This window comes from Ischnura elegans, chromosome 2, assembly GCF_921293095.1.
Source record: "Ischnura elegans chromosome 2, ioIscEleg1.1, whole genome shotgun sequence".
NCBI lineage: Eukaryota > Metazoa > Arthropoda > Insecta > Odonata > Coenagrionidae > Ischnura > Ischnura elegans.
In genome coordinates, this window is record NC_060247.1 from 9,136,383 (window position 1) to 9,152,423 (window position 16,041).

The 16,041-nt window shown below is 37.9% G+C and overlaps 1 protein-coding gene across 1 annotated transcript in view; it reads right to left on the reverse strand.

Moving 5' to 3' along the window:
• LOC124153363 (N-acetyl-D-glucosamine kinase) overlaps positions 1 to 16,041 on the reverse strand; it is a 70,309-nt gene that overhangs the window by 42,846 nt on the left and 11,422 nt on the right. Inside the window, exon 2 of the mRNA XM_046526476.1 lies at positions 9,244 to 9,328. Coding sequence (XP_046382432.1) covers positions 9,244 to 9,328 — 85 coding nt within the window. The remainder of the gene's footprint in view (positions 1 to 9,243; positions 9,329 to 16,041) is intronic.

Genomic DNA, 16,041 nt, shown 5'->3' on the forward strand with positions numbered 1-16,041 from the left:
TGTCAGGAATTTAATTTCACAGGGAAAATTAGAAGATAAATTACTCGCCGTGGGTTTGACGCTACCATGTAACACCTAGGCCTTCATATCGACTGTGGAAACGGAGGTATATAAAGGGTACCTTCGGGCACTGCTTAGTACCACGCCAGATATTCAGGTCTCTGAAAATAAGATGATCATTCTAGGAGACTGGTTTCTTATACTTTGGATTCTTATATTACGGTTTCTTATATATCTAGAAAAAAACCAAAAGAATTATTCATCGAATAACAGGGACCACCACTCATCGACACCAGTCATTCAGACTTAAAGAGTTTCAGCGGATTAGGAAGAGACGAACGAGAACATTTCCAGCTTTGTAGAAGCTTGCGGATATGAAGCAAATTTTTCCGGCTTTTTTTACTCTACCAAATGAAGATACAGCAAGGAATAAAAATGAAGACGATGAATTTTGTGGTGAGGATAGGGAAATAGATTTTATACCGATAACCTACAGAACTAATCTCCAAAGAATGCATCCAGGACCCGGCACGATGGACCACGGCTTAAGAAAGGAGAAAACAATATTTATGCATAAAATTTTTTACTGCTTGCATGCAAATAGGAAAAATAGCCCTTTCACAGGACGAAGGTGAAAATTCATCCGTCGAAGATTCGTCACACCCCATAAGTGACAAGGAGGGTCTTCATAACTCTAGCCCAGTTGGCCGCTATGACAATGCGAACGGTCGTTACTCCTCTCAAATATCTGTGCAAATGATGGAGTAAGAACCGGAAAGACACGTAAAAAGTATAAACACGCATTAAGAAGGTGCATAACTTTGGCTCAACCAACTTTGCGAAACGAATGACTATTTCCAAATTTCCATTATCAACTTGAAATTCTCAGGGCATCTCTAAGAGTAGTCCCTCCTCACATTACCAATTTCAAATCTCAAATTTGAAAGCTTTTCCCAAAGATCTTCACAAATGCATTTCTTTTAAATATTTGAGGCAAAGAAAAAGGCTTAAAAATGTCTACACTTACAATCTGAGAATTCTCAGACGATGACGCAGGTTCAACATGCGTCACTACTCATCGCAAAAAAAGAAATCAACTCCGCGTCCACTCAAATCGCTACGACAGTTAACAAAAGCAACCAACGAGTCAGTTACCTCCACTGCATTACGTGTTCGACACCCACTGATTCTGAAGGAAATGTCGCACACGAATCCGTGATGGCGGGTAAGAAGTGGCTGCCGCTATTTATCTCGCCGCTCGTTCCACGAAGCGATGGAGGATATCAAGACAAGCACGTGAAACGTATGCGAGCGTGAGGACAGAGCACAAGCGAATCGCTACCTGCAGAAAGGCATCATGTCCAACTTAGACTATTTTTCCTTTTTTCTTCTTTGAGTTTTTGCTAGGTGCAAGACTCAACGTTTCCTACTAAAAGGAAACATTTTATGGTAACATTTGCTCGGTGTTAATAGCATGACATGTTTCCTTTTAGTAGGAAACTTTTAGCCTTACACCTAGCAACACCTTAAATGAGACTCATGTGGGCGAGAGCAAGAAGCACGAGCTTTCACCCGCCAACGGAAAATTTCTTGGAAATCGATGGAAGCAAAATCCACTTATCGAGAGGTGAAAACACGCAACGCAAGTAAAAACAGCTGAGCGGGGATTTTCACATATTATCTCCCTCCCGCATCCACAGCACAATGAAAAGTACCATTGAAAGAACCCTCCCGTATATTCAAGCAATCAACACGCACTTAAATCAATGCATTCGTGCTCAACGGAAACTAAGAAAACTAATTTGACTTTAAACACATTTTCAATATTAAGTGCCACAAAATTAACGCTTTCTAAGAAGCATTTCGTTTATTTTAAAAAGCATAACTATGGTACAAACTATCATTTAAGTCAAATGTTTGTTACTAAATAAATATTTTTGAGCTTCTTGAGCCAAACGCAGATCTTCATTGCATTGATAATTTCGGCTCAAATTTCTGCCTTGCTTTTCCTAGCATAGAAGTAGGAAATAGAGAAGCCCATGATTCATTTTTAGGAAATCTTTTACACAGATACACCAATTATTGTCATAACAGCCGCAATATTTCGTTATTCATCACGAATTGTTCAACACAGACGAAAGCAATGTAGAATGAGCAGAAGTACTTATAGAGATTTAAGGATGTCAAATGCAATTTCAAAAAATAAAATTAATGAAACCATAACCTTTTGAAATACAGCGAACCTCAAAAGAAGAAGGGCAATGGCACCTAACAAAATAATTAAATGGTGGAGAGGAAAATTATTGATTTCCACCGATTCTATCCTAAAATCATTTAAATACCCTCGAAGCATTGAAAGCTGAAGTTCAATTTAGGAAAGTTACACAGATGGGCTGAGATAAACTAAAATAAAAGAGAGATTTGCGCGCTTAAACATTCTACTTCATTAGTGGTCACCACGGAACTACCCATCAACATTTTATTAACTTATTCATTAACTATGATATAATACCGCTGAAACGCCATAATATTATCACTAATAGGGAATCATTCGGAGCAAAAAGGATTTAGGTGAAAGGATAGTATGCGGGAACAGAATGACTCAAAGGGATTTCGTTTCAATTACAGATTATACCTCTTCTGAGTGTTTAAGACGAATTGTCACCTTAATATAAATTAATCGAGTCATAAATTATCTATTAAGGACTGAAATTTCATCGAAATCGATGACCTGGGACATTAACGTAGTACTCACGTGAGTGAATTGTCCAGGGGAAATGCTTCTGGACTGGAAATATTTCTGCCACCTCAAAGATGACATAAAAGTAACAATCCTCTAATTCCATACATTTATCAACCTCCACTTGGTAAGGTGTCTTATTTACTCTAGCAAATCACAACTTCTTGTGAGCATAAAATGGTGTGAAAGATGAATTGCAGCTAATCATGCATATTTCTACCACTTCACGGACTGCGCAAAGGAAAACTGTGGTCGAGTTGTGAAATGCAGAGGGCATATCCTTGAAGAGGAAGAAGTATAAAAAGATAGGCAAGACAGGAAAAAGTAACCAACCAGGCAACAGAGGCGCGGGAGAAGCGGATTAGCGAGCCAAAGTCACGACAAGGACATTCTCCCAGAATGCATAATCCTATATCCATTCCTCCGTTTCAAGATAAATTGATGGATGCATTTTTCCGGATCGCATCGATTGCCAAATAACATAAGCATGCAAAAAAATGAATAGCAGTGAGCAATAACCGCTCCCCTATCACATCCACTCCACGGGGAAAATAGCCAAGGGTTTATTATCATGGATTAGCGAAGTATTAATGGATCATCACCCCCTCATTCAGCAACTTACGCAAGACGTTTAAGAAGCTAATGAGTTTCCATATCTGAGGAAAGAAATGACAGGTAGTCTTGGGCAAAACAGGCAATCAAAACGATAAGGCAAATACGCATTATTCTGGCTGAATAAGTATAAACATTAGGGGTGTTGGTAACAAAACTTTTTATGAGCTACGGGAGCTCAGAACTCCTAAAAACCCTTATAAAATAATAATCTTTTCAATGATGCACGGATATAGGCTAGGCTGCGCGTATCAGATTAATAAAGTTTTGAGTAATGTTCATTGAGGACCATGGGAATATGAAAAATTTACTTCGGTGTCATAAGCATTTAGATACTAAGACAAAATAATACATTTTCACATAGAAGCATCTATCACTTCAAGAACCGTCTACTTTCAATACCTCTATATCATTGCTACACCATCCTACAATAAGAGACATCATCATGCCGTTTTAAAGCGATTTAAATATAAAAAAAACGAGATTTATAAAAAAATATGTTCTTATTTAATCCGTTTGAAGAGTTAAATACTAAGGTTGTTGGATGAGACCGCTGAATTAGACGATGAATGATTTGTCTCCGATATTGATTTCAAAATTTTAAAATAAAATCATAGTAACGACTAAAATGTACTATTAAATGAATTTCAAATGCTCGGACATGTACTACAATGGGCTATTACTTGAGAAAATAATATTTTAATCAGAGTTTCTTTATATTTCCATCATTGTCATATCTATGCATTTTCTTACTTCGTCCCACCATTCACAAAACTAGGGGGTGAATTTGACATTGCGACACCGTCTAAGGTTAAAGCAGCATAAAAAACAAACTTGGCAACATTACAACAAACCATTTTCACGCAACCGACATAGTTTCTTATTTGTTATGTAATGACCACGTGTTAATAAACACTAATCAAATTTAAGATAAAATTAAGCAAGTGCAACAAATCTCATCATTAGGATACACATGTAATATTCACGTAAGCGTAAATCATGAAACAGCAGGAATCGTCAACTCGAAAAGTATTACTCGCCGTGAACGACCATAACAATCGCTATATTGAAGAAAAATGGCAGATAATTAATCAATGCAAAACAGTCGCCATGACGCTGGAAGCAAATTCGGTGGCAGAAAGAGATTTCAACGAGTGACCAACGAGATAGAAAATTTAGGATGGTTAACGGGCAATATCTTTTAAATGAGATAAATAGGACAATAGCCCTATTACGCAAGAGGCAGCACACATCAACGGTGAATGCCGTTCCTCTGCTCTATCTTCTAATTCTGTTCATCACCAATGAAGTTGTCAGATGGCAACCACTTAAACAGGAACATGAAATCGTTTATACGTCCACTAAGGCCAGGCAATGAAGTCGACGATAGAAAATACGAAATAAAAGTGCAATGCATATTCCTTTTAGTGGCCGGATAGTGACTTAAATGCACACCTGGGAAGGCACAGAATTTTCACTACCCAAAAAACATTAAAGCATGTAAAAATCAAATCTTGCAAAGATCGAATAGATAAAACATTGCTTTGCCACGCATGTATTCAAGAAAACAAAAGGTAGAATTCACGTAACGATAGGAAATTATTAAGTAATTAAAAGAAGCATACCTAGAATATGATGCTTTACACCTTCTCTAGTGATAGCACCAATCTGAAGAGTAACGTACATAGCACAAATGAATGAAATGAAACACTGGTGCAAGCAAAAATATTTCCAATGGCAATCCCAATAGTGGAGAAGCTAAAAAATATATCTTTTTTTCCTTTGGAGCCCTACTCATTGGAGGCCAGGGCAAACATTAAACTAGGAAATCAAAATCTTAAAGAGGTGAAAGAATTCTGTAACCTAGGAAGCCGAATTACCAACGACGGACGAAACAAGAAGGAAATAGTAGAAAAGTACAGACGAAGAGGGCTTTCTACAAAAAGAAGAATCTTTTAACAGCTGAGAACACGAGCATAGATGTAAAGAAACAATTCGTCAGATGCAACATATTGAGCATTCTTCTTTATGGAAGCGAGGCTTGGACGCTGACAGCAGCAGAGAAGAGTGGAAGCATTCAAAATTTGGTGCCACCGGAGAATGAAGAAGACAAAATGGATCGACCGAGTAAGTAATGACGTAGTGCTAAGAAGAGAGGGAGAAAAGAGAGGCCCCCTAAAGATCTTAAGCAGAAGACGGGACAACTTAGTTGGCCACATTTTGAGGCACGATGGCCTGATGAAGACAATCTTAGCAGGACAAGTGGAAGGGAAAAAGGGCAAGGGACGGCCCCGAATGAGTTACATAGGATACTTTATCAAGGGTTTAAAAGAGAAGAAATACGTTGCTATGAAAAGCCAGCGGATAGGAGAGAGGAATAGAGAGTTGCGTCAAAATAAGTCTAAGAATTCTTGACTAATGATGAGTTCATCATTCCTATGACAGACGATACGGCATCACGAAGATGCCTATCGATAGAGAAGAGGGCAGGTACACTACAATCTTATCTCAGATTATTTCGGGCGGAATGGCTATCAATTCTGCTCTATAAATTTTCAATGGAATTTTTATATCAGACACACCCACGTTCCCAATGAATGTTCCAGCTTATACATGTATATTGCGCAACCCATTACATGGTCTTTACCCATCTATTTGTTTAGGATTTTTCTGCAATAAAGTGATTCTTCCAAATATGATGACGAAAATACAAGAAAGTTCTGATGCACGCAGTGGATTTGTGGGCGGTCATGAGGTAAGAAAACGAACGCACAACGATAAATGAAGGCGCAACATTGGTAGAGTTGCGATGAAAAGAGTGGCTATTGCGTACTGTTCAGCGTACTTAAAAACAATTAAAGGGTGATGATTGGATTCTGAGAAACCAGAATACGGGGAAAACAAGACAATTTTCTTATCATATGATTCCCTTTATGAGTACAAGCACCAATAGAATCTAAAGACACCTCCCTCCGAAGCAGCCAACGACAGCTCGCCAAGATCGCCTCCGCAAATGACGGAAACTTAGGGGCGTTCCACTCAGAAGATATTTGAAGAGATTTCATAAAACTGTCAACGGATTATCTGCGGAGCGATTCTAGAATGAGGAAAAAACTTCTATTCCTTAGCTTAAGAGCGATAACGGAGCAGACTACGATAAGTCGCCACAAACATTACTTCGTGGGCGAGCAATGAACTAAAGCAACGCGTCATACCCGTTATCTCGCCGTGTTTGTGAGTTTTTCAGTCTCGCATCGATACCTTCCCATCAGTTTCATCGTGGCATTGGCCAATGTCAAGGTTATCTTTTATATTCATAAAAAATTCAAAAATCGATTCTTCTGCGTGTGATAGCGGGACTGCTGAGTGAATTTTAAGATTAGCAAGGAGCACTATTCCGGATTCTCTTGGTGTCACTCCAGGTACTTGACAGTTGAATGAGCTGTAAAATTTTAAAAATGGATTTGTATTGAATGAGTAAATGAAAAATGTACGAATACTAGTACACGTTTTACTAAGTTATGAAACTCAACAGACTTAGGAATATAAAAAAACTCCAGGTGAATAGATTTCTGGGTTGTCCCCAGGCTAATATAAAGCTTAATTTTCTACTACCCCGATTCCAGATGCATAAGTGGATACCGATATTTACAACGTCCCGCACCAATATCCAACGAAGTATATATATTTACAGCATTCTGTATGGTATCAAGATGAAATGCACCTACGGTTGGCTGAAAATTTTTCATTATGATCGCGTTTTAAAGTTTTCTATCAAGCACACATGGGTACATAAAATTCGGGATTGCATAGTTTAGAATAAACAACACAAACATGAGTTAATCACTACAACTAATTCTGATAGCGGCTGACCATGATTTCATTCATGTGAAGCAGCAGAGAGAAGTGGAAATAAATATAAAATAAGTGATTCTTCATTGCTGCAAAAAAACTTACGTGTGAAATCCCGACAAGAGGATTAACAGATAATTCGATCATTCGCTCGACTTCTAGGATTAAGCTTCAAATAAATTACCATGCATTACAAGCATTTCGGAAGTTCCCGTAAATAACTTGCCACAGCAGGGTAATTTCGTAGAAAATGTTTTCTCTCCAAGAATGGGATTGCGAATTGCTGGTGGAAACCGACAAATATGGTAAGCCAAAGCATGGCCCTCACCTAAAAGTTATTTCTCTTATTTAAAGTTAACCTCCACATTAAATAAATTCATACTCATTCCCCATGTATCACTGCATACCTATTAAAAAGACACAAAAAACGGCAGGATTTGAAACCACGTGCTGTGAATGGAAAATAGACTATGAACCGATTGCAAGGGTTGATTCATGATATCTTTATCCCGGAAAAAAACATTACACTCCTCAATCACTTGGTTCATCCTCATAGAAGAGCTATAAGCCATGGTAATACCAAGGAAAGGACAATCCCATCCTTAGGCAATAAGCATTGGTGTGCAACATTATTTATTGCTTCATATCAATCAATTTAATCTCTCACGCACTGGAGATAACTAATAAATGGAACGAGTATTTATTGAAAACATATAATGCTCTAAATCATATATCTTTCCGCTCTAATTGTAAGCAATAGGATTCCCCCTTGTGCGGGGCAACTCAAGATGAATTCTTTTTTAAGTTGATATAACCTGATGCAAACAGATGCTCTAACGTAAAAATTGTATCCCTTTTACTTGAGAAATGAAATTAATCATTGTCACAATGGCTGTAAGAAGATTAGAAAACTATTAACGACTTTATTTCATAGCCATTAAGGTTAAGTCCGAGATAATACACGCGTATAATTTTGTAATCACATTTGATTGGCTACAACATGAAAAAAGTACTTGGCGACACATAAATCAAACTGACATTAACACGTTTTTTCCACATATAATATAAAAAAGCTATCTTTAAGTAATATTTAGACAAATTTATGGCGTTTAAATGATTTTCCACAATAGAAAAGCTAAAGGATTTTGCGCTGCGTATAAATTTTATTTAATTTACGAAGCGTCGTCCTCGTATGGGGAAGGCATTAATCTGATAAAAGGTAAAAAAAACATACAATTATCAGGAGAACATTTAAAAAAAAGCATTAACTGAAGAAAGCAGACTAAAATTCGTAACGAAGGAAGGATAGTGTTATTATGGGATAATTAACTAAGTAGTTTAAAAAAACTCTTCTACTTTTAGAGGGATAAACGCACCTAATAAGTAGAGGATATGGGAACATAATTCATGGAGACAAAAATCCATCAAAAGGAAGGAATGGTGTCACGCAAACTCTATGGTATATAATATATTTTCCTGTTCGTAATATTCCCATGAATACCAAAATATCCGCCAACATTCAGCAACTTGGAGCGCAGATTGAATCCTAAAGAAAAACGGACAATTCGGCTTTCGGCTATTAACTTCTAAAAAAAAGCACGATTCAGGGCTACATTTGCGATTCAGAAACTAGCAAAAAAGGCAATAAATGAAACTGAAAGATACCAAAGATCAAAGCGTTTACCTCCAATTTAAAATTGACTCCACCTCAGTTTATCGGGTACCGATTGAGTAACGTCAGCCTAATTGTTTGCAAGAGAACAATCCTGGAGGAGGATTCTCGAGTACTACCAAACTAAACTTCAAACACAGACTGATAGCTAAATATCGCTAATTAGTGTCGTAATATTTAGACGAAACTTTAAATGAAAATAAGGTAAGAATATATATATATATATATACACAGCTGACAGATGCAGTTGGCAACTAATCGTTTTTAAAAAAATTCATAAAAATAGAAAAACATTTTCATCGATTTTACAAAATTAACGAGTATCTTAACTATTTACGCCTGATAACACAAAAAGCGCAAAACTCACCCAATGATTGGTTCCTGGCCCCTTGCAGTGGACTAATTTCTCTCCGTTGCCATTGTAGAGGATAATGGCTGAGTGTGTAGACCCCCTGGAACAAGAAAGACACAATGAATAAATCATATTGATGGCGATCCCAATTTTAAAAAAGGCAGAAGACTAACCTAATACGCTTACTACATGAAATACCTACGACTAAATCGGGAAGTGCTTTACTAGAGGTGCAGGATAACCAGTGTATGGAATCGTTAGAAACTTTGGTTTACAAATACCTTTATTTTTAACGTTAAAGAATACAATAGCTATACTAGTGGCAAAAACAATAAGGTTTTGATGGTGGAGTCGATAAAACCATGTGGCAATAAAACTTACAGAGACATTATGGGAAGCTGCAGGGAATTCAGTGCATACAAAATACCTTACATGTACGATACCTTTTAAGCATGTGCAACAGATACGAATAGTAAATACAGCAAAAATATTCATGGTTACTATTTTAAAACAAAAAGATACGCCAAAGAATTGATCAAAATTAAGCGGGAAAGGTGTCATGATAAATACAAAATAAGTCCACGAAAAGAGACTCAAAGAAGTCTAGCAAAAAATGGATTAAGTTAAAACATTTCACTCTGAAAATTTCATGCATATATCGCAGTTCAATATAAGCGAAAACCTTTGACTAATATCTAGCATGAAATACGGACATCAGTCAACCTTAAATACATTATTTCATGGGGAACATTCGGGCAAGGTGACGATACGATTTCAGAACCACCCATAGAGAGAAGTACCATAAATCGACCACACTATGCACGCATAACGGTCATAAACTTCAGGAGGCTAAGGAATGCTACCAAACAAGGCGTGGAAATCTAAAAGCATGTGGAACAAATACAAACTATGTAGAATGAAAATAAATTCTCTATCTCACTGACTAAAATGGAAGTGCATTTAAACTTTTAAAACAATCAACCGGTAGCAACTACGTAGTAACAAATCGTGCGCATTGTAAAATTTTGAAATACGTTAATGATTCACTTCGTACGATGTGTTCTTTGCCCGTTGAGGAAAAAGAGAGCATTGAAACAAAAGGGGCTCTAATTACTAAGGGCAGAAAACAGTTTTTACAATGGGAATTTAGCCAATGAGTGATAACTGTTTCGCCGCTCGACTTCCTGAGGAGCTTTCGGGATCACGGAACGAGAATGACGACACATTCATAATCACTCTTACGCCGAAATACAATGAAACAATTCCATAAGGCAAACATCGACAAATATTCTCGTGAGGAACGCATTTAGCGATACGGCGCTGAATTCTCGGCACGCTTCTCAAGAGTAGCTCGACCACAATTTGCACCCCATTCAATCGCAATTACTGACCTCGCACCTAATTCTCCACTCTGCCACTGGACATGAAGAATTGGCGATGACTAAGAATTGTGTAATTCCCGAAAAGCAAACGACCATTAAGCTCTCCTTCGATTGGATTCGAATTGAGGAAGACAAATTTAAAAAATGAATAAGCATGAACCACAGGAAAGTCATCAACGATCAGGCAAGACGAGCAAAGGAGTTGTGCAAACGTGAATGCAGAAATTACGCGAATCGGAGATTATGCATAAACTTTGAAGCATAAAAATGTAGTAAGGTTAATCCTCTTTCGATATGAGAAAGAAGAGAGGGGATATAAATCGAAAACGAAATAGAGGTCGGATGGCTCAAAGTACACTTATTAACTCGAATAAAAACTGTACCTGAAGCTTAGTATAAGTTCATTGTAATAGATAACTGTCTGATACGTACTCTGTGTAACGTTTGATTAGTGATTAGTAGTGTCTAAATATTGAAGGATAAATAAATCATATCTTCATTCCGTTAAAACGCGGGCCCACAATTATAATTTCGGGTCTGATTCCTCCAGCCACACCCCTATTGAGGCGGCTTCCCAGGTAGTGCCTATGTGGATGTCAAAGAACTTCTACCATATAAAATGGCTTTAGGTACGTGCAAGTCATGAGCGGGCAGAAATCGCAATACATGTAACTATTAGAACATATTTTGACACTATAGGTCAAATTGCAACTCATAAAATAAACTGATTACCGAACAAAAGATATCATTGACCACACGCTTACATTACTTTGTCAATCTATGATCACAATGCTGAGATAAACCTAAAAAGCAACGATGGCATGATTTTATTCATATAAATTTATCTGTCATATATTGAAATGCTTATAAGTTCACGGGAAAGTTTGCACATGTATTCAAATAACCGAGGCCTGAGAGCAACAGTCAGTTTCCCGGATGCGCATAGGGCAAAGAACCCGTAAAATTTCACTGTGAGATAATTTTAGAGATTTACGATGAGGATTCATAACTAACGGGTGGATTACAAACGGACAATGATTAGAGGCAAAGGTCACATTGAAATCCAATAAAAATAGCCCTTGACAGAGGTCATTCCCCTTCTAAGTGTATGTGAAATAAGAAAAAAAAATATTTGTGAAATTGTAATGCATTTTATTTCCCGTTTATCGATCGGCCACATCTTAAGTGGTAGTAAAGTATTTGCGTCATCAGGATGAGGGCATCACTTTTCTGATAATATTCCGAAAGTCGCAATTAGTAACGGCTGACGCAGCAGTGAGAGGGACGGGAGACTGGATATACTCGATAATGGGAAGTGCGCCGCACAAGAGAATTTTAGGTCACTCATCTTCCGCGAAACAAACGCCAATGTAAGGAGAATCTTTACGCAATGTGTCGCACTACGAAACTAATCGTCATTTGAACTAAAAGGCTGAACAAAAGATATGTCAATAAGAAGTATTTCGAAAACTTTTATCAATGACAATTCGCATATTTCCCAGCGATTTGCACAATCGCGGAAGGATAGGATTAAAGAACTCCACACATTAATATAACAAGCAGTTATACATTTAAAATACATAATTTTCGGGAGGTTACCAATAAAATTTCACTTTCTTATCAATACGGTGAATTGGGATCTTAAAAAATGATATATTCAAAATCCACTTGAAATAAATTTCATTAAATTTTTGCGCGCAGCTGTCATAAGCCCACAACAATCGAATATGATACAATACTTTTATAAAGTGGGTCTTACCTATACTTCAATAGAGAACAGGTTACACTGATTGCATTAAATTTCAAAACACAACTACGGTGGTACACTCTGCAAAAGCAAACATAGCCCTCTCTAGTAAGAAAAATTTATTGTAAGACCAGAGATATTTCAGTCTATATTGCAAATATTTTGTCACACTAACGAATCGCGAACCAAAGAATATAGTAACAACTATCATACAAAATATTCCATCTGAATATTACTAAAATTCAATGCATGGAAATTTCACATGCCCTAACATTTTTATTTTTCATTAAGGATATTTGCCAATCACTAGTTCTTTATTAATTAAAATATGTGCTCCATATTGATTTACACAGTTTATTTACTGCAATTCGGGCAATTACGTCATCAAGTTTACTTGAAAAATAGAAAATCACACACATGTCTACAAAAAACGTCCTCCTCGCTCGTATATGTTGCTCGCTCATATCTGTAATCAGGACGGTCTGTCGCGGTTCCGGCTATCGCGAAGCATTAAAAGACGTCACTATTAAGCAATTCACCAACTAACACTACCGATTTAGTCAAGTTCCCTTAATCGTCAAACCATAGGCATCCATATATCTCGCACTGTTCCGAGCTCAAATGAATTACCCTGGAAATAAACAATTTTAAAGGTCCCTTGCAACGATAGTGTGCTTTTCGAAATTTTATACTATTGTGTAACTGGTCACAGTCACAAAATAGTATAAAATACATAAGTGCGAGTGCAAATGGAGTTTAAAACGGCGCCGTGCAATGATGATTATGATCTGATTTTCCCTTTAAGTAAAACTAAACGCTATTAATGACGTACAACGCTGGATGGATGATTGCATGTGTGATACCATGATATCCGAAACATTAATTATCAATTATCTCTGGAATACCACTTCTCAGCGGAAAAACAATCGCATTACTCGGTGGGAGATAGGAAAGCGACTTCGATCTACACTGTGGCTAGAGCACTAGCAGCCCTGATAGGGAAAGGGGAATGAGGACAGCCACAGGAAGACCGTCCTCGACCGAATTAAAGACATTGTGAGTGACCTCAGCGGCCAACACGAACGACAGTGATCTTGCAAACAGAGCGACTGCCTCCCTAGCATTCCATAGAGCGCAGGTCACGAACGCCTATCCACAACGGGCGAAGTTCAACTTCCGGCCAATTTAGGACAGCCGTATCTCTGGAGACGTTGCTACATGATGCAGATAAGGCAAGAGGAGAGACGGGGAGGAGGGAGACTGCGGTAGTCGCATCACACTGCATGAACCTCAGTTGCATATTCGATCATCGATCATTCCCATTTCAAGGAAGACAAAGTCAAATGAGATCAACAAAATCAGAGAAAACACCTCTTTACCCTGGATATTACTAAACGTCTTTCTGAAATTTTCTTTCACAACGAATCGATTGGTAACATTTAGTACCTAATCCTTAACTAAAAAAACGGAATTCCAAAGTGAACAAGCACTTTTTAAAGGTTCCCATTGATGTACACATCAAGAACAAGAAGTAGGCCGATAATGCTCACTTGAATGGAAGCGCAGTTTGAATGAATTGATTCTAGTCGCTGGTGTCGAGGAATTCTTCGAGTGTGTTCAACAAGTACGCAACTCTCACGGCCATATTACAGAGATCCTAAGTATTCACACTCTTAGCGTGCCTTCTCCAACACGTTCACCGACGAATTCTATAAAAATCCGTAGTTAAATAAAGCTAAAAATGTAAAAGAAATATTAGGCTTGACAGAAAAAATGTAACAACATTAACAAATGTGCACAGGAATCATTTCAGAGATCAAATAATTTATATCCTATTCAAGCCGCAACACCCAGCCGCCTTGCAAGGAATCATAGCTAAAAATGAAAACACAACTATGCTGCGCGGCACGACATGGCAGGAAACGATGGTCAATTTTATTACCGGAGAAAAGATTGGTTAGTATGCGAGAGAATTCACGAATATTACATCAGCTGATTCTACAGTTGGTCTCTAAATGTGATGTCACCCATCGCGCATTTTATGGGTTTACAAAAGTCGCCACTCGCGTCGCTGACGGGCAGAGCGATCCGGATTTTACGGAGAAATAAACTATAATTATGGCTGTCAACCGAAATTTTATATTCGAGATGACGTGATCCATGGAATTCTTAACTTTTCAATTCTGTTCCTCGCGCTTGAAAATAATTGTAATGTAAATATTGGAAACAAATGGATCGCTTTGCAATCACCATAACATAGTTTGTTGAGGGCATTTATTAAAATCAATCATAAAATGGAAGGACACCATAGGAAACAATGAAAAGCATGCTTCAAAGGAACAAATTGGCGCCTCCCCTGCGTAATCCCCCACGAAAGCATCCACGGGGAACGAGAAAAGAAGAAGACACTATGTAGGCGGGAAAAGAAATGGATGGATCGAAGACCCGCTTGAAAAATACTCAGCACCGATGATTTCCATTTTCTCCGGCCCAAGAGAGGCCTCGTAACGACCCAAATTTCACTCTGCGGGGCCTGGGTCCCCGCCTCAACCCCCCCGGGCGGATTTCTCCTGCGGGTTTTCGTCGAGTTCATTCGTCTCTGCAGAATGCCGAATGCGATGAAACGCAGCAGAGAGCGTGAGGCATAACATGCATTCTCAATTCAAAAGACGCACAATAAAACTACCAAAAATCTTCACAACAGTGAATTTCTTATGTTGTTAACTGATTCATTCGTAGGATATACCTTATTTTGTTTGATTCTTTGACTTAAATATCTTAATATATATTATTGTCACGTATCTGCCCTTTTCATTTTATAAAGCTTTCTGTCGGATTTCCATGGCTCCTAGCAGGCAGTGGAAAGTGGCTTAGCAGTGGAAAAAATAAATATAACAAAGTTTTGGGAGTTGGGAAGCAAGTGTGCCATGCTTCAGTGTAGCCGGATAAACATTAAAATTTAAAAAAATTAAATTCAATAGAATACATAATTTGATTAATGAAGCCAGAAGCAATTAATTGGAAAAAAAGTGAATTTACTGATAGGATAAATGGTGTAATATAGTTTAACTACTGGTAATTTTAAGGTCCTTAGACGTCAGGAAAATATAAAAACAAGTATTTCAAAATGGACTGAGTTTTCAAGCATAATTGGCTGGGCAGAAGGAGATTGAAAGTAAAAATACCCATACCCTAAATACACAACGCAATAGGAGACCAAATTCGAAAAGTACACCATTGAAAACACCCACTTCATAACGCTACATGAGAATGGAAAATAAAGGCAAGGCACTATTAAGGAAGGAAAAGTAAACTATACTACAAAGAAGATTAAAAGGATGAATACATTGAATGGAATGGGTTTACAAATAAGGGATGAGGCAGAAGGATTCAATCGATGAATCCCGGCATTCAAATACGAGAAAATAATGTCGAAGCAATGTGAAAGCCCAGTGTGAACAATTCTTACGATCCCAAATAGTCTCATGGTTTAATTACTTTCGGGTGTAACAACATCACAACAACACTAGAAACCCGCAGGCATTGTAGCAGTGCGTCAAGCGAGGAGAACTCGCGGGAACTGCTCCACATCTTGAGCTGTGCGAGGGAGACGTGTGATTAGGACGTGAAGCGAGTGTCGATGCGGGAAGAGGGCGTGACGCGGGTGCATGATGCCGCTCCCCC